The sequence below is a fragment of the Sturnira hondurensis genome, unplaced genomic scaffold (assembly GCF_014824575.4).
Source record: "Sturnira hondurensis isolate 20B ecotype Veracruz unplaced genomic scaffold, ASM1482457v3 Scaffold0014099, whole genome shotgun sequence".
Classification (NCBI taxonomy): Eukaryota; Metazoa; Chordata; class Mammalia; order Chiroptera; family Phyllostomidae; genus Sturnira; species Sturnira hondurensis.
The window spans coordinates 121,908-146,277 of NW_028086730.1; the positions used below are offsets into that span (position 1 = coordinate 121,908).

At 51.0% G+C, this 24,370-nt stretch overlaps 1 protein-coding gene across 4 annotated transcripts in view; it reads right to left on the bottom strand.

Annotated features, from left to right (window-relative positions):
- CHKA (choline kinase alpha) overlaps positions 1 to 23,893 on the bottom strand; it is a 37,638-nt gene extending 13,745 nt beyond the window's left edge. Inside the window, exons 1-4 of one of the 4 annotated variants that reach the window (XM_037062525.1) lie at positions 23,208 to 23,893; positions 12,727 to 12,840; positions 4,614 to 4,641; positions 3,605 to 3,658 (exon numbers count right to left, since the gene is read on the bottom strand). In XM_037062525.1, coding sequence (XP_036918420.1) covers positions 3,605 to 3,658; positions 4,614 to 4,641; positions 12,727 to 12,840; positions 23,208 to 23,548 — 537 coding nt within the window. In that variant the 5' untranslated portion in view covers positions 23,549 to 23,893. The remainder of the gene's footprint in view (positions 1 to 3,604; positions 3,659 to 4,613; positions 4,642 to 12,726; positions 12,841 to 23,207) is intronic. The other 3 variants (XM_037062522.1, XM_037062524.1, XM_037062523.1) reach the window with 3 other exon arrangements.
- Between the last annotated feature and the right edge of the window lie 477 nt (positions 23,894 to 24,370).

Below are 24,370 nucleotides of genomic sequence, written 5' to 3' on the forward strand. Positions count from 1 at the left end.
CAGGGCAGAGGGAATGGGCACGAAAGAATTCAAAGTGATGAAACGCAGGGACCGACAACCAAGGCTACACCCAGCAAAGCTGTCGTTTATAACTGAGGGTCGAATACGGAACTCCCCCAACAAGAAAAAGCTAAAGGAGTTAATCACCACCAAGCCAGTGTTATATGAGTGTCTCCCTTCGGAGGAAAAAAAAGGTAAAAAATATGAGTAAAATGGCAATAGGTATCTATCAACAACTGAATCTAAAAAACAAAACAAATGAACAAGCAGCCCTGCCGGGTAGCTCAGACGGTTAGATCGTCGTCCTGATGTGCCAAGGTGGTGGGTTCGAACCCTCAGTGGGACACACACGAGATCCAACCAAAGAAAGCATAAACAAGTGGAACAAACTGATGTCTGTCTGTCTTTCAAATCAATACAATAAAGAAGTACAAACTGAGTAGCTACAGAATACCATGGGGACGTAAAGTACCTCACAGGGAATACAGTCAATACTCTACTCATCACGTAGAATGTCATCACCTACTCATCACGTAGGTGTCAGGTGGGTGCAAAATGTAACATAATGGTCACTTAGCCACACAGTGTCTAATCAGGGGGGGGGCGACACCTGAAACTCATACACTACTGCATGGCAACCACAAATGGAAACTTAAAATATCAAAAAAGGAAAAAAGAAACATCTATGGGGAATACCATCCGAACAGACACCGTTCAAAATACAACGGAGCTCTCAAAGTCACGTTCACGTTACAGAAATGAACAGAGACAAAGGAAGTAAGAGAAAAACACCACTCACGAAGGCCTCGGGGCTGCCCTACAGTCGGAAGCAGTTCGGTCACCGGTGCCTTTGGTGGGACAGGCGGCCTTGCCGGCAACCCCCCACTGTCTGGTCGCCATCTTATGTGAGCCCCACAATTATGGCCTGACCGTCACCCTGTGAGGCCCAACCCTGATCCACTCAAGCTCTGCGTTAGTGACGGCTACCAACCACACTGAGTCCCCCCAAATCCACACACTGCAGTCCCCACCCCATGCGATGGGGTCTGGAAGCAGGGCCTTTGGGAGGTGACCGGTTTGGGGGGGTCCTGAGGGGAGTCCTAGGGGCCAGAGTTCACGGGAGAGCTCTGCTTGTTCTTGCTCCCCCTCCACCATGTGAGGGCCGAGCAAGAGGGTGTCTGCGAGGCAGGAAGAGAGCACCCCGACAGCCAGCCACTGGAGCCCGGAGCCCGAGAAACCCAGGTCTGAGGTTTCGCCCTGGAGGAGTCTGCCCCGGCACCTGCCACAGCCACTCCAGGGACACAGCGACTCCAAGGACGCAGCACCGACCCGCCGAAAGCTGCCGGGTTTGAGCACAGCACTCGCCCGACTTCGGACAGGCCTCCTTTTTAAACTTGGAATGAACGGCGACGACCCCTGCCACCTCTCTCTAGCTGGAGAGACGTCTTCCCCACTCACGTGCCTGACCGGAAAGCAGGCCCCCCCCCCGCCGTGTGAGGCGTGGGGCCGCATCTGGCCTCCAGCCCAGCATCAGAGACACCCCCAGGAGACTGGACCAGATTAGCGGGTGTCCCTCGACCCTCCACTCGGACCCTGCCCCGCTGCCCGGAGGAAAGGCAGAAGCGGGGCAGGACCAGGCGTGGACCCAGGCGGCCAGCCGGCGGTCCGCCACTGGCGGCTCCTCGCCACCTGCACAAGCTCCCTTCAGAGACGCTGACCCTCCCCAGGAGTCTCCGGGGAGCGCGATGAGGGTTTCTCCTCACTGGGGCCCTGAGCCTCGCTGGAACTGAAACGTCTTTCTAATTTTCCTGTGCAGAGGGGTGACGCCGAAGGGCTCTAGGTTAGCACTGCATACAACACACACAGGCGCGCGCGCACGCATCCAACGCGAATGTCCTTCAGAGTCTGAGGCTCCGAGCTTTACGGACAACATTTTGTTACTTCAGTGGGCATTTTCGCACAGCGTGCCCACTCAGCACACCGGCTCCTGGGCTCCCGATGTGACTGAACACGCGTGCCCCAGAATCCCCCGAGCCAGGTCGGCCCCTCGCCAGGAAGGAAGAAAGACCTGAGGACGCTACAGTCTCTGCCGCGTTGCTGCGGACGATGTAAACGGGACAGTCTCTGCTCTTGCTGACCCTGCTGCTCAGCACTTACTCAAAATTGGGAGAAAGGGGGAAGAGTTTATGGAGGGAAGGATCTGGAAAGGAACAAGAGGAGGAAAGAAAACCCCAAGTCACAAGCAAGGCAAACAGGCAGGCGAAGAAGGCCCCCGGGCAACTGCAGAGTGAGCGCGCGGAGCGCTGGCGGTCCTTCTGTGACCACCAGGTCTCCATACGCCTCGCTGTCGCTCCCTAAGGGAAGTGAGCACCAAGGAGAGGCCGACGGCGGGTGCTGTGAATTCTAAGCAGGGGTCTGGGAAGGACAGGCGCTATGAGAAAAACGCAAGGAAGGAACGCAAGGGCAGGGTCTGGGTCGGGTGGACCGAGCAGGGAGGGCCCGAGCATGGGAAGAGGGCCCTGGGCCGGACCATGGAGAGGGCTAGAAGTTAGCGCCACGGGCCCGGGCCCAGAAGGAGACGAGGCGCAGCAGGGACCAGGCAGGTCTTCACTGTGTCCGTGTCCCGGCCGCCCTGGGGAAGCAAACATTGTGAAACGGGCGGGGGGATGCTGTCACAAGCTGTTCACAGGTCTGAATGAAACGAGGACCGGAAGTCCACTCTGGCTTTAGCAGCACAGGGGTCTCGGTGCTACCGCGTCTCCAATCCCCGGGAGGTCCTTGGGCTGCACACAAGGCCTCGAACCACTGAGGACAGCGTGTCTGTCCTCCACGTCCCCGCCAGTGACTTCTCAGCCTGTTCTAGACCCCCTGGACCAAGGTCTCCAGAGCAGAGCGCCTGCAAGGCCACCCACCGAGGACAACACGGAGTCAAAATATCAGCACTTCTATTCCTTTATAATCTCACTGCTTTTTAATGTCTTAACTATTTTAATGACTAGCACACAGTTAGTAGTTAGTGAAGCCAGTAATCTCTGTGCGCGCACACACACACAGACACACAGACACCCCTTCTACACAAACCCGCTCAGAAGTTGCCTCCTCTCTGGGACGGGGGGACACCTGCTCCAGACCCCTCACATTTGAGCCTCAAAGAGGGGGATCGTCCTAAGTCACATTCTGTAACTGAGGAAGACCCCTCTCCTACCTGGGTACCCGGAGTGAGAAAAACCCTCCTATGTGCCCCGGGAGGGGGGCCACTGGAACACCTGGGCAGTGACAGGCATGGTGCGGCAGCGAGACAGGTTGCCCCCACAGGAGAACGTCATGTACAAATGGCACCTCAAACTGCCATCTCTCAGCACCCTAAATGCTCCTCGGGTTCCCCTGAAGACACCACACACACCCCACCTCCACTCTCAGCAGGAATCGGGAACACCCACTGTCCTTGCAGTCTCGGCGCCATGGCTCCCACACACGGAGAGCCCGCCCTCCAGGACAGACACACGGACCAGGGCTCTCCAGGCACTGCCCCGGCAGAGTGGCCAAGGTCGGCTAACACGGTCCCACCTCGCAACACAGACACAGAACGGACTTCGTTACTTACTTGAAATTCATTTTCGTTCTGAGCTTGTTCGGATCCCTCCTCATTACAGGACCTCTACGGATGAGAAAGAGCAAATACCTCCGGTGAGATGGGGAACCCCGCGCAGACTCGAACTCTGCAACCACCAGAACCGCCAGGGTTCACAGAATGTCCCAGATTTTTAACAAGCGTTTCTCAGCCCACTGGTGTCTCAATCGCGCCACCAGGGTCCAGCACTAGCACCAACACCTGAGGAATCGCTTCGTTTCTTTACAAGGAGAGGGATGTGCTCATGAGACCCAACAGCTGTGACTCACAACCACTCCGGTGTACCAGCTCACAATTTCATCGTTTGAGGAAAGTCAACAGAGGGCGCTCTTGCAACCAGGCCTTCCACAGACCGTAGGTCAGGCAGAGTGTCAACTTATCTAGGCGGGTCTCTATCCCGGGCAGGAACAGGGAGTGTACCCCTGCCTGTGGCAGACGTGGTCAGCACAGAACTCGGCAGAGAAGCAAGCCCTGTGCTGGCAGGCCACCTGGCACAGAAATCTGCACAGACGAGCCTGCCACACTGCCCGTCCCACTCGGTATGGCCTGTCCTCCACCAAAAAGAGGTCTGCGCAAATGCAGCAAGTCCCTAAACTTGCTTCACACATTAACGTGTGCAGGGTTACTTTTACATCACTTTCCTCAATGAAATTGCAAAGTACTGGTAACCAGGGTTCTGACAATAAGAACAACTACCACCTGCAACTCTCTGGCTACATTCTTTCTTCATAGCACAGATCCTGTCTTCTAAAGGCAACCCCCCACCCCAAGCCTTTCACACTGTCTTTTAATCAGAGGATGGGGAAAACAAGTCAGAAACTTAAGTGTTATGTCAAAATTTTATGTCCAATGTTGCCTCTAGAAATACACTGTTAAAATTAAACTAAAGTCTGCTTACGTCAGACACAGGAGGAAGCCCATAAAGGAAGCTCTTTAAAAATGCTAAGGTAAAAGGCTCTTGAACACCCCACGAAAGACATACCTTTACATTCCACAGCTTTATCAAAAAACACCTGTACCAAGGGCGGAAAGTGTGGACAGGGAAAAAAATGCCACGTTAAGCAACACCAGCTACTCCAGCACTATTCAAAACACCTAGTGTTTTAAAGCGACACTCTCATCCATCATACACGGAAATAACACTGCACAGACAGTGTGATGTGTTTTACATAAACAGTACGTGTTCTAGCTTACTCTGTATAAAAGTAAACAAAATGAATATTCATGTTCATGAAGCTCTCTGCAAAGACTTGCACTTACATACACTCAATAGCATCTTTACCCACATACAGTTCGATGCACTTTGTGCCGAGTCCAGAGAACACAGACGGGGCACACGGCATTTCACTTGTGTGACCTGCATCTCTCTGAGGAAGGTGGTACAGGTTAAATCCCGTTACGATGAGAGCCACACAAACGAGCAGCACGGAAACACCGTGAGACCTTTGCTGGCGGGCTGGTGCACGAGGCGACAGACCCTAGGGGAGCGATTAGGTGTCACTGAAGCTCTGCCCCTCCCTGGACTCTGGAATCGCTCTCACAGCCGCACTGCGACCTCGCACTTGGTCTCCCCGCCCTAGTGGCCTGTGTGTGTTTCCTACCGATATGGACTCCATTTTTGATCTACGTCTTTCCCAAAAGCACCGAGCAAATCCTGGTGCTTAAACACCTTTTGAATGGCACGAGTATACAAATGCCCGGGCACTGTGAAGTTCAGGGTGGCATAGCTGGGCCCGCTGTGGCAAGCTCAAATCCATGACCCCAGCAGCAGGAAACTGGCCACGGTGTTAACAGGACACTGAATGGGGCTGAAATGCCCCCCAAACATATCCTTGTGCTTTTCCTCCCCGAGGAAAGTTAAGCACCAAAGAAGTTCTATGATCTGACATGTTGCATCGTGACACTTTGTAGGGAAGGCTGTAAGACAGTCAAGGCATCTGGACAGCCTATGAATTTTGTTGTAACGGGATTTGACCTGTACTAAACCCCAAATAACTATGGTTATTCCTACGCTGTTATTATTCTAACTGTATCTTCTTAGGGAGATACAGTTAAGGGTTATTAGGCCAACAGAAGTCCCTTTCCTTGTCTTAAATGGTGCTCTCAAAAGCAAGTCACTTCACCCAAAGTCAGAACTGGCTTAGTCCCCAAGGCTGTTCCTTTCGCAGGTATTGGCACACGGTGAAAGTAACTTCCCGCCCTGCCCCGGCACTCCACCCCGAAGGCATGCGTTACTTATTCCACAAGAGCACCATCGTGAAGGCAAGATGGACTTCTGCCACAGCCAGCCTCCTGTTCTGTTTCCTCAGTACAAAATGCTCAGGGCTCCCAGGGTCCTGTCAGGAGGTCCAGAAGTCCCAACACAAGAGGGTGCGAGTGCAAAGGCGGGAGGAGAGGCCCCTCTGGAGGTGAGCCAGGAAGAGACTCACGTCGCCAAAAAGAGGTCAGAGTACGTTTCTGTCTGGAAAAACAGTAAGTAAAGACATCTTGGTGTCTGTGAGATTTTACTCCAGAGGCACCGACTTGTCTGAAGCAGGTATGGAAATATACTGTACAAATATTTAACATGGTCCACAATTTCCCCCAATCTGTACAATCATAAAAATTAGCTTTCATAAGTTATAAAATAGAACTGGAAAATGTTTACATTGATCAGAAATCTGAACAACGATAATTAAAAAGATTTTGCCACTGGCTTCCTTCCATCGTCCTCATCCTTTTTCTCCTATCTTGGTTTTTAAGAGAACCTACAAGTGCTCACTATAACCCAGATAGTCACTAGTGCTAGCAATAATAATAAAGGGGATATGGTTTATATTTTGCTTTAATGTTATAGAATACTTTAAAAAGTGTAACAGATTTTGACTGGCCAAGAACTTTTAAATTTAAAACCTACATTCAGCCCAGCTGGTTTGAGCGTCATCCTGATTCGCCAAGGCCGTGGGTTTGACACCCTGTCGGGTAAGGGCGCACACCAGACTCAACCAGTGAGTGCTCACGTGGGTGGGGCAGCAGGTCGGTGTCTCCCTCCCCTCCCTCTCTCTCTCTCAAATCAATGAATCAATACAAACTAATTTCCTAAAAGCCTAAATTCTCTTAGACAGGAAGTAACACAACAGAATTGGGACTTTCGCTTTATACTTTACATACTTCCATATTTTGAAAAGTGTTTCAAGTATGCTGCTTTTATAATAAATATACTTGGTATAGGTTTCCAATGTTGCTTTTTCTGACAAAAATCATATTTAAAGCCTTTTGTACTTAAAAGACCATAAAAAAGCAAGTGTTCGTATTACAGGTTATTACTTTTCAAAATGTTCTATTTCATGATTTGCAAAGAAGACGAAAATCCACAGCTCGTAAGGCATCTTTTAGGGGCTAAGATGAGGAAATGGCACTTGAGTGTTTCACAATCTAACCGGGTTATTTCTTTACATTTGTTTAAGCCATTGGGCAAGATAAGCTCTTGTCGTTGGTCAGCTTGCACTCGAAGTCCCTCCAACGAGAAGGGAGCTAGTTCTGTGACTAGGCACTTTAACAAGGACCTGGCACCTGAGACAAAACAAAGGGGCCGCTGGTGTGCCCCAGAGTCCATGGGTGCGGGTGTGTCATAAACCAGTGCGCGTGGCGTTAAGCGGCGCACGGCTATCTCAGTACCGTCTGCGCCGCCTGAAACACTGATCTTCAGAGTGTCTTCAGAGACCCAGCTACTGGGGGGACGGGCTGGGAGAAGTCAGGGGTCAGCTACAAAGAAGGACTTGTCATCCACAGTGTAATAAACTGGAAACGCTCCCTGAGAAATCAAATCTTCATCAGTTACAGATGATGTCGTAATAAAGTAGCCACTCTCTCAGATACAACAGTGGCTACAGAGATAGAAGAAATACAAAAGGAGTGTTTTATGGATACAAGGAGGCCATGTTCTTCTTCCCACCAGCCCTGCTCCTCCACAAAAGAACTAAGTGAACTCTTTCAAAGGCTCTCACTGTATGAAAGAGTAGTTGGTCACGGCCTCTGAAAACACTTGGGCATCCAGAAATGAGTGATTAAGAAAGAATAATTGAAATGTCAACTACACTCAACTTTCTGGGGCACCTGAGATGTGGTCCAGGAAAGTCCTACTCCTCTCCACTGACCTGGGATCACTCCCACGAGCTGAGTCCTGAGCCCCAGCCAGCCGCCCACAGCACCCCGAGGACAACACGTCTGTGTCCTTCTGAAGGCTTAGTAACTGTGGTGCTCGCCGGTCCTGGGACAGACACCCTGGCCTCCTCTAGTGCACAGCCTCGGGCTCTGAAGACCCCTAAGATCCACCCCGGTTCCTGGCCACATTCAACTCTCTAGGAGAGAGAAGATTCCCCACACGGGGCTGGCGCCCGCCAACAACGACACCTGGCTCCTCTCCAGTGAGCTGGGCAGGCAGATCCACTCCCCAGAAGGGACCGCGGCCGCGTGGCTCTTCCCACCTCACTCCTGCAGCGTGTTTTCTTCTCACTGTCGCCTTGACCCTGACCTTCCTTCTCCAGGGTTCCTATGAAAATACTCTGTAATTATCGTTTTTATGGTTTCTTACAACATTTCTTGAAAATATTTTACATAACATTAAAATGTGAGATGCACATGCAATGGTTTAAAATGGGAAACATGAATTATAAGAATTTAGACGAGTTCTAATATTTTGTGGTAGTTTCTAGAGTATTTTTAATTATCCCAAGGAATATTCTAGAACAGTGTGATCCTTTTGAACTTTGCAAAATCGGATGACTTGATGACCACCAACGGGAGACGAGACCTTCCGCAGACTAAGTACAGACAGATGCGGAGAAGTCTTGGTAAAGAAGGCTCCTTTCAGGATCTTCTCAAAATTTACGTCTGATCCAGGGTAACCTGCTGCCCCAAGATGCCAAGGCGTCCGAGCTGAGAGTACCTTTGCCATAAACAGCTCGCGGGTGCCTCGGCAGCGGCAGGTCGCCAGGAGGAGCGCCGTGACCTCCCCAGCCGTGCTTCGACAGCCGGTCGGCACAGCTGAGCTGAATGAAGCTGTCAGGGACCCAGCAAAGACTGGCAGAAGGGTCCCAGCTGACTGGACAAGGAGGAAAGTTTGTTTCCAAATCTGACCAAAACAGCCTGGTGTTTCCTGAATGCTGCAAGCGGTATGAACGAGGAAGGTTAGCACTCCAGCTGGTTTCCCAAGTTGAGGCCCATAAACTGCTAAAATTACTAAACGTCATTTTCTACTGAGGAAACAGAAGAAGGGGATCTGATTTGCCTTGGACAAAAGCTAAACAACACCCCCTCCCCGCAAAAAGTGATCTGTTCAGCACATACCGTCTGGTACCTCAGGCACTGCACCTCTGAACACAGCACAAACTGTAGCTGGTGCTACTTAACAAAAGCATTACAACGTTCTTTTTGAAAAGCATTTCTTGAAACCAAGAACTAAAGGGAGGAAATTAAAGCTGTAGAGAATGCTCCGACTTCAGAGGACTCATACTATACCGTGAATCGTGTCTGTCACCTGGAAACCAGAGTGCGCCAGGCACGATCGCATGGACAAGCCTGCAGCAGAGAACACATGCACAGACAGCTAAAGTAGTGCGTCACCCCATCCCCTTCACGCCACCCAGCACAACACATTCCTTCCCGAGAGGGGCGGGCTGCGGTCACACCGTCGTTCCGGGGGTCAGAAATCTGTATGGCTTCATGCTATAAATCTCAGACATAGTTTAAGACCAGCAAGACAAAGACACATTGAGTATGTCAAAGTTAGACATGGTCATGTGCGGTTTATTTCGTTACCAAAAGAAGGCACCAAGCAGGTATGGAAGGAGTATCCGCCGTCATCTGGCGACTCTCTTTGGTGAGCACTCGCTGAGGAAACGCTGGGTGAGCCCACGTGGGAACACACTGCCAGAAAAACGTCTGACTTCTGGGAGGGGAGCTCTGCCTGCCTCACAGACAGATCACCGATGCCATACTCAAGGGACAGGGGGATTTTTTTAAAAAGGAGAGTAAACAAAACAACTTTACACTCGTATGACCCTAATACAATGAGGAAAAAATGCCAAATTCGGAGTACTTGGTTCCCAGGAGTGTGCTCTCAGGCCCTTGGTGAGGGGGCATCAGTCACGCCGTCCGCGCAGCAGCGGGGACTGACCTCCGTTCCAAAGCGACATGTTGATTTCTCAGTAGCCAATAGTCTACCACTGACTGACTATGGGCTGTTCCGTATTTTAATGCAATTTAATTTTTAATTCAACTGGGGTTAAGAGGAAACAGGGAAAACAATTATTTTGTTTCCTGGATTCAAAGAAGACCAGGTACCAAACCTGAATCCCCTGGATCACTAACACATACCTGCGTTGTGCCTTGATACCTTTAACTGTATTATGGTTAGTACTCAAACAAGCACTAATATTAGCCTTGTATTACTCAAGAAATAAACAAAAACATTTCCTCAGACAACACGAGAGAGATCTCTGATGTGTGCTGTAACACCATGCCTGTGAGACCGCTCGGAGTGGGAGGCCGCCTCTCTCCATCCATGCACAGAAGGGTCGGCCCAACACAGAGTCACTGTCCTGACAGAGGAAGGGACGAAGCGGTCCTCTGCGACTTCCACCGGCTGGCACAGGTTACACTGAATGAACAATACGTACTGACATTTGTGTCTTCCACAATTCATGATAAATAAGCAAACTGGTTATTTGTAATCAGCCGCACTTGCTTCTCTGAAACGGCTGCTGCCGGACACTGCGAGCCCACGTCCTTCCCAGTATCAGAAAGGAAGAAAATCAAGTTACATTTACAGCTAATTTTACAATGTCAAGCTCTCTTCTAGCAATGACATTTCTTACCACAGTGGCAAAAGCTAACTAGTACTTCTTCTGAAACCTCCTATTAAACCAAAAACAAAACAAAATGGAAAACTCTGGTTAAATCATCCTATTTTAAGTTAGGGGCAATTTTATAGTTGAATTCAGTTTTTATCATCTACACAGCAAATGAAAATAACCCTCTTTTTTAAAATTCAAGTTAAAATTAAAGGTAGTTTCTCTGTGAAACAGACACTAAATTATATTGACACGAACTGCTTTATAATCACACCAATATTTTCATGTTTAATCATTCCCTATAAATAATATTGTACGGCTGTTTTTCAAAGCTGTGTGTTTCATCTTACTTACATGTTTCCCAACACAGGACTTTGCTAAGGCCCTCAAAGGTAACACAGACCCTACATAAGGCCCAGGCACAGTAAGGAAGTCTGCTTACGGCCCGCCTTACACAGAAACAGGGGCTGGCGTGTGCGGGGTGGAAGCGGGGGCCTCAGAGCCACTGGGGGTTTACCTTGGCCTTCTGCAACTTAACCTTAGTGAGCTGTGCCACAGAGCAGTCATTTCACTGCCACTGTGGAGATAAAGGAAGTTAGACATCTCGAGACACGGAAATAAAGAAAAAAAACTGTGGCACATCTCATTATTTCAAGTCACTTGTAAATAACCGGGAATGTGAATCAAAGAACTATTTCTACTTAGTATTCGATCCTCACAGAGATAAAAAAAATTTCAACTTAAAACAAGGAGAAAGGGAGAGAGGGACATACTAATCACATAATCAAGCAAAATATTCTGACAAAACACTTAGTAAGTGCAGCCATCAACGAACCCTTTTCAAGGGTGGAGCCCAGCCTACCCCCGCAGCGCTGACGTTTGTGGAAATGCACAAACACGTACAGAGGCGTGTGTGCGCTTCCACCTAAGGTAAAGAAAAAAAGGAAAGTCTAATATTTAAGTTGTACTCTCTTTAATTCTGCCTTTAATTCACTTGTGAAAGTAACGTGATTCACTACTTGGGCGCCGTACTGGCTCAGCCACATTTCTTCTCAACGCCAACCCCGACACGCTGCTACGGGTGCTGGCGGTTTTTGTTGTTGCTGGGGGGACAACGGTGTCACCGGAGAGCACAGGCCAGACAAAGCCTTGATAAGCCAGGGCTCTGACTGCACCCACTCCCCAGAGAAGCAGTAAATATCAGAAAAACTCAAACTGAGTAAAAGAGAATTTAAATCTACGGTAAAACCCCTGCCACAGTGCGGTGAAAGTTCAACTCCCCCAGCGCCTGGTCCTCCCCACCCCCCCCCCCCGCCCCCGCGCTGACTTATTCCCGAGCTTTCAGACCCTAACCACTGCCACTGTTTGGCCGCTCAGGGACAATTATCCAGTGAAAAGGTCCAGTCGAATTACGACCATTTTCAAAAAGAATTAACATCTAGTGTGCCAATCTTAACTTTTAATATTTCTAAACATAATCAAATTAGCATAGACAGGAACATGGCCTACTTTTTAGATTGAGCTGAAAGTAATGTTTTAAAAAATAAAGTCAGAAAACTCTTCTCCATTTCATAAAGATAAAAATGGGCCCTTCTAAAGAAGACTTCACTGAATATCAAAATTCTACCCTAGAAATATATCCACCAAACATCTCTATGTGTGGTCAGTAAAATGGTAAATTCATGGTATAAAAATAGTAAAAAAAAAAAAAATCTAGACATTTGGGATATCCTACAATTGGTTAAGGTAATTACCAAATAAGCTACTTTAATTAGGAATTAGATTCCATTATTTAAGTAATATGAAACTTATGAAAGATTATAAATCTAAGAAGTTCAAAGTTTTAAAGAAACCACCAAGGGAGGCAGTCAAGAGAGCCAGCCCCCGAGCCCCAGCTCTGCCCACGGGGGGGTGCCCGCAAGCAGGCTGCAGGCGTGACCCCTCAAGGTCACAAGCTGAGTGTGAGCCAAGCCTCCGCGTGCGGAGAGCGCGAGCATCATCACGCACTGTTAAAGATTTAACAACGTTATATTTTCTCTGCATATAAAGCTGGGGATGTTTACACTGGTTTCCTAATAAATAATAAGTAAAAACAGGAATTCACTTAGAATATAAATAAAAAGCCCAATTAAAATAAAAGCCATATATTGAAATAGCTTTAATAACACCACTAAAGTACTTAAAATCTCTTCCCAGGTAACTCAGGAGAGAGGATTAAAACCGTCACCAGGTCTCTCCCGTCCCCAAGCAGCCTGGGAACTCACCATCTTTAAAATCGCCCCGTACAGCCGCAGCAGCACTTTCCGGGGCTCGTCACCAACGGTGGCCACAGTGTCAGGTAAGGAGCACTGGAACAGCATGTTACTGAGGCCCCCTCTGGGAAGAGACAAGAGGGTGGTCAGTGTCTGTATTCAGGAGGGAGAGATGTCACTCGTCCTGTGTGACTACGGAGGAGAAGCCGGGGGCTCAGCTCTCAGGGCACTTGCACCACAGACGATTAACCGCATAGTTGTCAGATCGACCCCACAAGTCCCACCACAAACAGGCAAGTCCCGGTCTGTTCAGATTCTAGATCAGCCCCGGAGGGGAGTTGTTCCTAACCCCGTGTGTGCCCCTCACAGGGCCCTGGCCCCTGGAGAATGATGAGGACCAGGAGCCCTCAACCCCACATTCTTCTACGACTCCAGACTCCCCTTATGCCAGACTCCCATCATCACCAGGTTAAAATCTTGGGGCAGGACTTAAACCCCCCCCTCCAGAACTTTCCACCTGAAGTACAGTTCCAAAGTCTACCCATCTCGCGCTCGTGTTATTAGAAATTTCTCAACTGATTCTGACTAATACGCCTTTTTGAAAACCAGATAACATAACACCCTAAGCCTTCCATTTGACTACTGAAGACAAGTTATGAGATCATTCCACCAGGAAGGAAGAGCCTTGGGGACCAATCACCTGCCCAAGTTGGAAACGACTGGGCACAGAGAGAGGTTAGCTAGTTTGGGGACTGGAGTTAAACGACAGAACATGAAATACCATACACTCGGGAAACCACAGACAAGAGGTGCTCCACCGGCAGTAACCCTCCAGTCCCTAAACCCTGTCTAGAGACCACACCCGAGGAGCTATCACACAAGCAGAGCACTCAGCTGGAAGCCAGGGAAACACAAAACTGAAACTTGATCCGGTTCCTGCCCTCGGGACGCGTCCCCTCCAAGGGCGAAAGCTGACCACCTGCAGCGAAGAATTCCAAGTTGTGGGACAGCGCCTGCACCCCGAGTCTGTACCCGCCTGTCAGATGCCAAGGTATCGGGTGCCCAACTTTTGGGCAAGAATTCACCAGCAACCCCCCCACAGCTTTCTAAATGACATCCAGGAGGCAGCCTCTGTCCCTGCTCCATCCAACAGTCCAGCCTACCCAAGCCACGCTCCCCAAACTGAGGCTAAAATACAAAGCTCACCTGTCGCCACACGCCCACCTGTGCGGGGACCGTGAGCATCCATCCAGGAAGAACACCACCGGGAAACGCAAAGCAAGAGGAACGGTGGGACTCGCGTGGGGAAGAAAGGAGCAGGGAGAAGTGTTTTATCTCAAGGTGTTGATGTTACCACATCAACTCCAGAAACTCTGACAGCTGTGCTCCGGTGACAGACGGTGCCCACCCTCTCCGGGCAGAACCCGGTTTCATTCAGGCCGTGGAAGCGCCCGGCACCAAGACTGGGCCCATGAGACCCCGTGCGGGCAAAGAGAGCATGAAAGGCTGTGTCTGTGTGACTCTGGGAAATCAAATTAAGACGCACCCCGCTTTGCCCATCTTGCCCACCTTGCCCGTGCTCCGCCCTACTGTCTGAAAGGAGGAAAGGATGGCGTGCCGATGGCTGGGCTCTTGCCTCTGAGCTCCAAACTAACACGTTTCCTAAAGCTGTGATGCCAGACTGGGACTCCGCCGGTCCCAGATCTCCTTGACCGGCTCCTTGCTGGGTGCGGGCAGTGGGGCCCTGGGGCCCTGGACGGGGCTGGAAGGCGGGGGTGGGGTGGGGGGTGGGGGGAGAAGGCGCAGGCTTCCTGTGCCTGATCAAGACGCAGTAGCAGCCCACGCTGGAGCCAGCCATGGCTGCCGTTCCAGCGCCCACTTCTTTCTCGGTCCCAGAACCAGCCTCAGAACCCCTTCTCAGAGTCTCCTGGGAGACTGGGTCCCAACTCTGCGGGGCCCCTGCTTGGAGTTTCCAGGTTCTGATAACTCCAACCTCCTCCCTGTGTTCTCCAAGGCCCAGGAGTGGTGCTGCTTCTTGCGGCTATTATTTTAATCATGCCCGCCTTTTCAGTTTCCCCAACACCTGCTCACTCAATCCCTTACATTAAATTCTCTATGTTGGAGTACCACCCAGTGTTGCTCCCATGTTCTTGCCAGGGTCCCCAAATGGCACAAGCGGCCAGCACTTTAGCAGGTTCTTCGATTCTCACAATGAGAGCCACATCCCAGGAATGGCAGAGTGGTCAGCCGAAGGCGTCTGCATCCCCATCAAGCCTGGGGCGCTTGCACGGCGGCCCGGCCTGCCGACTTCCGCCCCACTCCAGAGGGGGACACACTTCTGCACTGTCTGACCCACTGTCACTCTGGAGGTCTCTGTTACAAGAGGCTCAAACCTAGTCCTAACCGACAGAGCTTATCACAGCCACTAACTTGTGTTCTTCCAAACTGGAGACTCCTCCTACTCTGCTGTCTAAACACTACCTATTACTTAGGGCCAAGTTCAAAATCCAGCCTCCATAGGAGGCCTCTTCCATCTTACCTGCTAGCTCCTTGAAGGCCGGGGTAAAGTCTAACTTCGATTCTCGAGGCCCAGGGGCCCCCAAACCACAATCATGGATGCTCAGTGAAGATTTTCCAAAAATGACATTAAACACAGCAGCACTCTTGTCCCGTTGAGTCTCTCTGCTCCAAACTCCGCCTTGGTATGTTTGATAGCTGTCTCGCATTGTTCCCTAACAGGTTTGGTGGGTTAGTCTTGGCTCCCCAAGGGACAACCCCCTCTTCCTGGGGAAGGCATCACGCTAAGAGAAAGACCACACTCCAGAGTCAGGGAGCCTGGGGTTCAAACCCCACGCCTGCCACTTACTATCTGTGTGACTTCGGGCACATCACTAAAGCTCTCTGACCCTCCAATTCTGTCCCCGGAAAAGGAGCGGGCCTTCACTGGTCAGGGTGAGACCTCAGAGCCACGGGGCCCCTGTATTCGACCCGGGTTAACACTTTTCATCAGCCCAACCATCCGACAGGTGGGAGCTGGCACCGCCCCCACGTTACAGACGGGAGGTTGAGGCACAGGGCAAGGAAGGGGCTCAGCCAGGGCTCAGGTGCCCCTGGACATCGCAGCCGATGCTGGGCGCCAGGAGCCTCGCCGAAGGGCCAGTCTGTACAGACTCGCACGAAATGAGTGTCTTCACCTCCTGTGGCCACCGCGATACATGACCAGAAACTGGCTTAGAGCGACAAATATATTCTTATAGTTCTGGAGTTCAGACACCTGAAAATAGGTTTCATGGGGCTATAATCAAGGTGTCAGCAGAGCCACACGTCAAAGTTACATACTACATTACTGGAAACACATATAAAACAACTAAAACCAAATTCTGATTGTGCTAATGAGTCTCAAAGGCCAAGAGCTAATGAAGGACAATGAGGAGGTGCCGCAGTCACAGAGGGTCAGTTGGGGAAGACAGGGACACTTCTGAGACAGGGCAGGCAGTGGCACAACGGTGCGCGCATGCTCAATGCCACTGACCTGTGCACTTGAAAATGGTGTTATTATGTGTCTATTTGCCCCCAGTTTTAAAAAGTGAAGGAAGCACAGTTATGTGCTATAACATGAATGGTCCTTAAAAACATTATGCTAAGTGAAAGAAGCCAGTCACAGACAAACCTCACAGAGAAAGGGAACACACACACACACACACACACACACACGGATTCCATTCACAGGAAACGTCCAGAACAAGGCAGTCAGTGAAGACAGAAGTTAGATTAGTGAGTGCCAGAGGCTAAGGAGGTAGGGCTCATGGGGACAGGGTTTCTCCCTGAGATGGTGAAAACGTCCTAAAATTGACTGTGGTGATGGGTGCATACACCTGTGAAATTCAGGTGAAATCACTGAATTGCACACTTTGAAATTCAGGTGAAATCACTGAATTCAGAAATCACTGAATTGCACACTTTGTTATTATTTTTTTATTGACTGATTTTTAGAGAGAGAGGGAGGGAGGAAGAAAGTGGGAGAGAAATACCAATTTGTTGTTCCCCTTATGCGTTCATGAGTTGCTTCTTGTATGTGCTCTGACCAGGGGTCAGAAAAACCTGCACCCTTGGGAACCCCCCCAAGAGTGAGGACCTGTCCACCACCAGGGCCAGTTGGGTGGCCACTGCAGCGAAGGAGGACCAGAAAGACAGGGAACCCCAGGTTCTGGTCCCTGCACCCCCAAGCAAGTCGCAAAGCAGATGGAAAGTGCAGGCTTCACCTGTCTCTTCAACGCTGGGCAGCGCCTCACATCCGTGGCTTATCAGGGTTGCCTTGTCGCAAGGGCTTCTGGCTCCCAAGCAACAGGACAGGCATTAGTTAAAGGCCTTCGTTCTCCTTCCTGTCACATCCTCTTGAAAGCTAAGTCAACAGCGAGCGCAAACAGACGAACCACTGTTCTGGGCTGTGTGACTCCATTCAGAGTTTACCCCCACGCTCCCACAGAAGGAAGGCGGCCAGGCTGGGCTTGGCCAGAAACAGGCCCGCAACTGGAAACCCTCCATCTCTTGTACTATCTGTGTGTAGCCTCTGTTGCTCAACAGGCTTTAGTGGGAGGAAGTAAACCATCGATTACACTTTAGTAACGATCCACATAAAAGGTCAAAGTCAGAGATGACCCAAACTGTGAGAAACTATCTAGAAATAAACCAGTTACCAATGCACCAAATAAGGACTAGGAACAACAAGACGTGGTGGGAAAAGATGCCACAGAAATGGTAGCAAACTCCAACAGCCCAACCTACGGCGTCATTTATCAGGACCGTCCGCCCCAGTAAACCCCAGGAACTCTTCAGGGTTGCAGAGAAGTCTGAAACCACCAACCCCATCACCTGGCAGAACAGCCTTTGATAAACACACAGGGCAGCGTTACATGCAGGAGGCACAAGATGCTCACAGAAGCAAAATACCAAACAAAACGAAAACTACACGCCCATTTCACACTCTGCTGGAAAAACCTCCACATTTCCCATTTTCCCACCCTGAGGCAAACGAGGAAAAGCCCTTCACTTCAGAGGCCTATCAGTTCACGAAACACGAAAAGGCACAGCTGGGCCTCACCTGCGGGGCCAGAGGCGCAGCCGTGCTCCCCCCCGAAACAGACAACAGGAAAAACCCCAGAGCAACGTGAGGAAGCAAAGGCAGGTGGTGCTGGCTGTGAAAAAAGACCCTCCCACTGCCACTGGTTCAGAGGTCCAGTCCTTCAGGGTGGACAGTCCAGCCCAGCCCTGAAACGCGTCCCTTCCTCACCAGCCATGATGCCACGGGGGCAGGATGCCATTCTGGCCCCTCAGCACATCCCAGGGAAACAGAGGCCACGTCGCAAACCCCTCCAGACTGACTACTCACTCACCCACCTAACCCAAAACACTGAACACTGCCACCGGGGGTCGGCTATGAGACCGTTCAACTCTGGCTGCTCTGAAACGTTCACAGGGACTGCAAGTCTACTCCGCCTGTAGAAGGAAGTCAAATCTGAGCTGATAACGTCATCCAAACCTCAGCCACAAGAAAAAGCCCAGTAGTCTGGTAGATGCGATCTATTCCAGCTGTGTCACGTGGCCCCCACTGTAACGCACCAGCCTCAGGGAGCCTGCGCACACAGGATACATCCTCAGCACTTGTGAACTTCACATCCTAGGCATCAAGTACGCAGTCTATGATAGCAAGCAGCTGGTAGTTCTGCTGAAGAACAAGTTATAACTCCACGTTATAAAAGCAAATGTAGTCCTGGCTGGTGTGGCTCAGTGGGCTGAGCTCAGCCTGGGAACCACAGCGCTAGCAGTTTGATTCCTCGATTCCCAGGCAGGGCACAGGCCTGGGTTGCAAGCCGGGTCCCCAGCAGGGGGCGCTCGAGAAGCAACCACACACTGATGTTTCTCTCTTTCTCCCTCCCTTTCCCTCTCTAAATATAAGTAAATAAAATCTTAAAAAAATAATAGAGCAAATTTATAAGACAGAACCTCTGAGCTGGTGTGTATATTTATCTCTAGGAGTGGCTCCAATGTTTGCAGGTCTTTATTTCACAGAAAATGTTTCTTAAAGGTTTTGGAGTCAAATCACTTTACTAGACAGTGGTTTACTGTGTGACCTAATTTTCACTTTAGCAACATGCATTTAAGTAGCTGCACAGACGGCCTGCGTCCCTCACTGGCAGCCCTGGCAGGCCTTACGCAGAGGTCGCGCGGTCTGTCTCGCTTTTGCAGTGTTCGAAGTCAGCCAAAGCCACGCTGTAGTGACACGACAGTGGAGAGGCCACCGTCTTAAACACGCCATTTCTGTATTTTTTCCAATTTTTGAACTGTGGCGAAATACTCACTACACAAATTGACCATTTTAACCGTTTTTAAGTGTACAGCGCGGGGGCATTAAGTGCGTTCATGTTTTGTGCGCGGCTATCCTGTCTTTTACCTTGTAAAACTCAAGCACTGTGCCCATTAAACTCCTGATGCCCCACTGCCCCTCCCCCGCCCCGGGCAACCACCGGTCTGCTTCGTCTCTGTGAATTCGGCTCCTCGAGGGACCCTGCACAAGTCGATACAGTACTTGTCCTTCTGTCTGGCTTATTTTACTTATTAGCACAATGTCCCGAGGGTTCATCCACGTTGTAGCAGATGTCAGAATATCCTTTTTCAAGGCTAAATAACACAGTCCACTGTATCTGAATGTCCCATTTACTCATCTACTCATCCATCAAAAACATCTCTATTTTTAACCATTTGGGAAAGAATTCATCATCTGAGTGACTTAGCTCAACGCTCAATGATAAGCCCAAGAAACCACCTGCTCCAGAGAAACCCCTAACGCAAAGACCTTCACCTGCTAGGTCACCTGGTCTGCATCCAACCAGCAATGTTTTGCCAAAGACTGAAAAAGGACTGAAACCACTGCAAACTGTCCGTGAGTAACATGGACCAAATCCGGCAAAATATTTGTCAGATTTTACTCCGAACACACAGCATCAAATCCCCCTAAAGTTTAGGGCCAAGGAGGTTCAAGAGCATAGCCTAAAAGTCAAAATGAACAGAGAAAGAAAATGAAGCCCACGACATAAACGGTATCTCAGCAGAAAGGAAACCACCCTCGAGTCTAGAAAGCAAGAGGCACGTGACACCACGGCAGCTACCAAACTGAGAGTGCAAGTGAAATAAGAAAAAAAAGATTTGGGGAAATTTCCCACAATCATCCAAAACTCAACTCGAAACCAGCACAGCTCGGCTGACATAAAAACGCTTCAGGAAGACGACAGCATGGAGCTGCAGTACTCGGTTAACGGACCAGGTCTCGGCCGCCTCGCGGCGGCAGGGTCTGGAACAAGCTGCTCCCAGCCTCCCAGCCAAGCTCGCTTTCTCCCCAGAATGTCGCGCACCCAGTAGGGGCGTGTGTGGGTTCCCCACTGTGATACGATGCACCCGACAGAGTGCACTACATACACGTCAGCTGTTTGTTCCTAGTGCTAACAAAGAAAAGGCTGATGTAGTTTTAAAAGCTTGTCTTTATTTACTTTTAGAGAGAGGGGAAAGATAGGGGAGAGTGAGTGTGAGAAACACTGATGTGAGAGAGAAAAGTTGATCAGACACCTCTCACACGCTCCAAACTGGGGACCTGCCCACACCCCAGGCCTGTGCCCTGATAGGGAATCGAACCAACGACCCTTTCAGAGGCTCAACCAAAAGAGCCGCACCCATCAGGGCACCAAAGGTTAATCTTTAAGGGAATGCCAGACGGATAAGAGAGCAAAGCTCAAATTCAGTCCTGGGCTCCAGGGCTGTTCAACCCCAGCGCTCCTGACATTTGAGAGGCTTTGTCAATACTTCTTTGTCAGAGGAAGAGGAGGGGCCGCCCAGAAGGGGGATGTCCAGCAGCCCTTCTGCCTGGCACCCACTAGGTAACCGTGGTATTACCACCACCAAACATGACAACCAAAACTGCATCCTGACATTACCAAACGTCCTTAGGAAGTGTTCCTAAAACGCTCATTTCTAGCCACTCTCCTCAGCATACCTGGAAGACAGCACACGGCCACCTTCTCCTCCCACCCGAAAGGTCCTTTACCTTTCAGAGTTCCGCGTCCGCCTCCACAAAGTGCTGCACACCCCTTCTAGCCCAAGCAGATCTCCCTCGCAGATCAAACTGTTTTTAGTTTTATTTTACTTACTTTCAGAGAGAAGAGAGGGAGAAATAGGGAGAGAAACATCCACGCGAGAAACACCAATTGGCTGCCTTCCACTCATGCCCCAACAGGGAACCAAACTCACACCCCAGACCGGTGCCCAGACTCGGAAAGGAACCAGCGACCTTTCCCTCCAGCCACTCTGGTCAGGGCCAGATCTGACCTTTGTGACTGTTTCATCATCAGCTGCTGTGCTACCAAGACCCTCAACACAAGGAACCCCAGGCACGGGGAAACGTGGACGTGCTGTGAAAGCCCTCGGGACCACAACTGCGTTGTGGACGCAGCACAGACCTGAGGGAAGCTGCAGACGGGGCAGTCCTGGGGCAGTGCCAGGGCCCCTGCAGCCGGAGGAGGGCGTTGGGATTGTGGAGGGACAGGAAGGAGGACGTGGGCATCAGCGCCAGAGCTGGACAAACCAAGAGACTAGGTTGGGAAAAAAAGACACCTCCTAGAACTAATAAGCAATTACAGCAAGGTTACAGGATGCAAGATTTAATACATAAAGGTCAATCACTTTTGCTCTGGCCAGCTGGCTCAGTTAAGAGCAGTGTCCCGATATGTAAAGGTTTCGGGTTCCATCCCCAGTCAAGACAAATGAAAACCAACCAATCGGTGCATAAATAAGTGAAACAGAGCGACATTTCTCTCTCTCTCTCTCTCTCAAAATCAATTTTAAAAGGTCAATCGCTTTCCTACATGCCAGCAATAAACAAGTAGAAGCTGAAATGAAAACGACTCATGGACTATCTAACCACCTTTGGTTTTGGTTTTTTTTAATATATTATTTATTTATCTTTAGAGGGGAAGGGAAGGAGAGGAGGAGAAAAATATCAATGTATGGTTGCCTTTTGTGCATCCCCTGCTGGGAGTTGGCCTGCAGGGAACTGGCCTGCAACCTAGGCATGTGCCCTGACTGGGAATCGAACCGCGATCGTGTGGTAACCACCTTTGGTTTTCTTTTCTCTGCCTCCTTTTGACTCACTGCTCCTAGGCCTATCTGTTGAGAGGCCAGAGCACAGAAAGGAAGTGAAGCTCTTGCTGCACTTGCAGCTCTGGTGAAAGGCTGGGCACTGATGAGGAATCAAATAACTAAAGTGGGTTTCGGGATTACCAGTGGCAGCCAGCCAGCTGGATGCTAGATGCTGCCCTCAACCATTTAAAAGAAAACTCGGCCCCGGCCTGGTGGATGAGTTGGTTAGAGAATCTTCCCCACACACCAAGGTTGCAGGTTCGATCCCCCCTGAGGGCACATACCAGAATCAGCCAATGGCCCTGGCTGGTGTAGCTCAGTGGATTGAGCGCGGGCCTGAGAACCACACCATGAGGTTCGATTCCCAGTCAGGGCACATGCCTGGGTTGCAGGCCAGTTCCCAGCAGGGGGCACATGTGAGGCAACCACACATTGATATTTCTCTCCCTCTCTCTCCTTCCCTTCCCCTCTGTCTAAAAGTAAATAAAATCTTTTAAAGGAAAAAAAATCAGACAATGAATGCAACAATAAGGGGAAAAACAAATGGATATTTTTCTCTCTAGAATAAAAATTTAAAAGAAACTAAGAAAATTAAATTCACAGAAAAACACAACCCGGTTTTAAAGGTCTAACTAGAAGGACACACACTAAATGGTTTTCTCAAGGGAAAGGGGAGAGACAAAAATCAAGGGGGTCTTTATGTTAAGTGTGAAGACGCACAGACATATTTATGGTTAAATTAAAATCTGTGGTTACAAACTTTTAACCTTAAAATAAAGGGGAAAAATTCTACTTTACTCCTAATTATTTTTGGAGCTACATCTCCCACCTTCGTCCATCAACACACCTATCGCGTCTGAACAGCGTCAGTGGGGAATAAGCAAACGTTTCCCCTTGGCCACTAACAAATGACTCTTTCGAAGAGAAAAAATCAAATCGCAAACTCAAGAAACTAGAAATATAAGTTATCACGTGATTTTTTTAAAAAGCCGGCCATAACACCACTCCTTCGTTTAAAGTCCTAAACCGCAAACGGACTTTCTAGACATATGCACAAAACGTACTTCGTGATCGAACGGTATTGTTCTCCTTTAAAAAGACTTGTTTTCCCACGAAACCGTAAAAGCCTGCCTTTTGGAAGGTCTTGAGCGTCCGCGGGCCTATTTCGCGAGATTTGGCTTGGATTTCACAAACGTTTGGGAAAGGTGGCTTTTTTCGCCCGCCCCCGCGCCCCTGCCTGGAGAGCGTCACCTGACCTGCTAGCCACTGGCCCTGTCCCCCTACCCCGCCCGCCCAGCCACCGACCTGATGACACTGATGTGAAATTGGTCCTCGCGAAGGCCCCGCCAGGCGCCGGGCAGGAACTCTTTGCACCACAGATAGGCCCTGCGCCGCGTCCGTGGCTCGGGTTGCTCGTCGGCTGGCGGCGGCAGCGGTGGCGGGAGCAGTGGCAGCGGCGGGGGCGGCGGCGCGGGCAGCGCTAGCGGAGGCTGCCGGCCGCCCAGCTGCTTGGGCTCCAGGTTGCTGGCGGCGTCGCGCTGCTGCCCCACTCCGGGCGCGGGGGTCGTGCTGCCGCTACCGCAGCCTAGCAGCAGCCCGAGAGGTGAGGGCTCCGCCTCGCCCCCGTTGCAGAACTTGGTCTTCATGCCAGGCAGGCGGCGGCGGCGGAGATGCGGGCGGCACAGGAGATGCGGGCGGCCGAAGCGGCAGAAGATGAGGATCACGGTCCGGCCGGGGGACCCCCCTCAAGGAGGCCGAGGCGGAGGCCGCTGGCTGGCACGTAGACCAGCCGGGGGTCGGGCAGCAGCGGTTGGGGGCGCGCCGGGTGGGCAGCAGCGGGCGGGCACCGGGTAGACAGCGGGCACCGGTAGACAGTGGTGGCGAGGACACGGCGAGCTGCTTGTGTCTGCTAGTGTCTCGGCGGCGACGGCTCTCGGCTGGCGGAGCTTGCCGAATCGCTCGCTGGTATACCGCCGCCGCCGCACGAGGAGCGCCAGCCGCGTCACTGCCCGCCCTCGAGCTCGCTGCTGATTGGCCACCGCGCGCCGCCCGGCGCGTCACAACCGCCTCCGCTCTCGGGACCCTGCCTCCCCATTGGCGGCGGCTCCAGGCTCTGTGGCCTGGGGGAGGGGGGTGGGCCTGGTGGGGTTGGGGGGAGGGGGAGGGGCGGGGAGTCCAGCAGGCGGCGGGGGTCTTAGGGACTGAGAGAAGCGTAAGCGGCACTGGGGGTTCTGGAAGAAGTGGGTGGTATGGGGACCTGGGGTCTGGGCGGGGGCGGCCTGTGAGCCTGGAGGTGGCGGGGCGACTCCAGGCTTGGCTTTGGGGGCCGAAACTTTCCTTGGATTCCTCGGAGCCTCAGGACTTTAGAGGTCGGCGCCTGGCGTAGGGCAGGCAGGAAGCTGATGCCCAGAGGCTGGCTCCTCTTCCCGCATGACCTTGGGATGGAGCACCTCGTCTGCAGCTCCGTG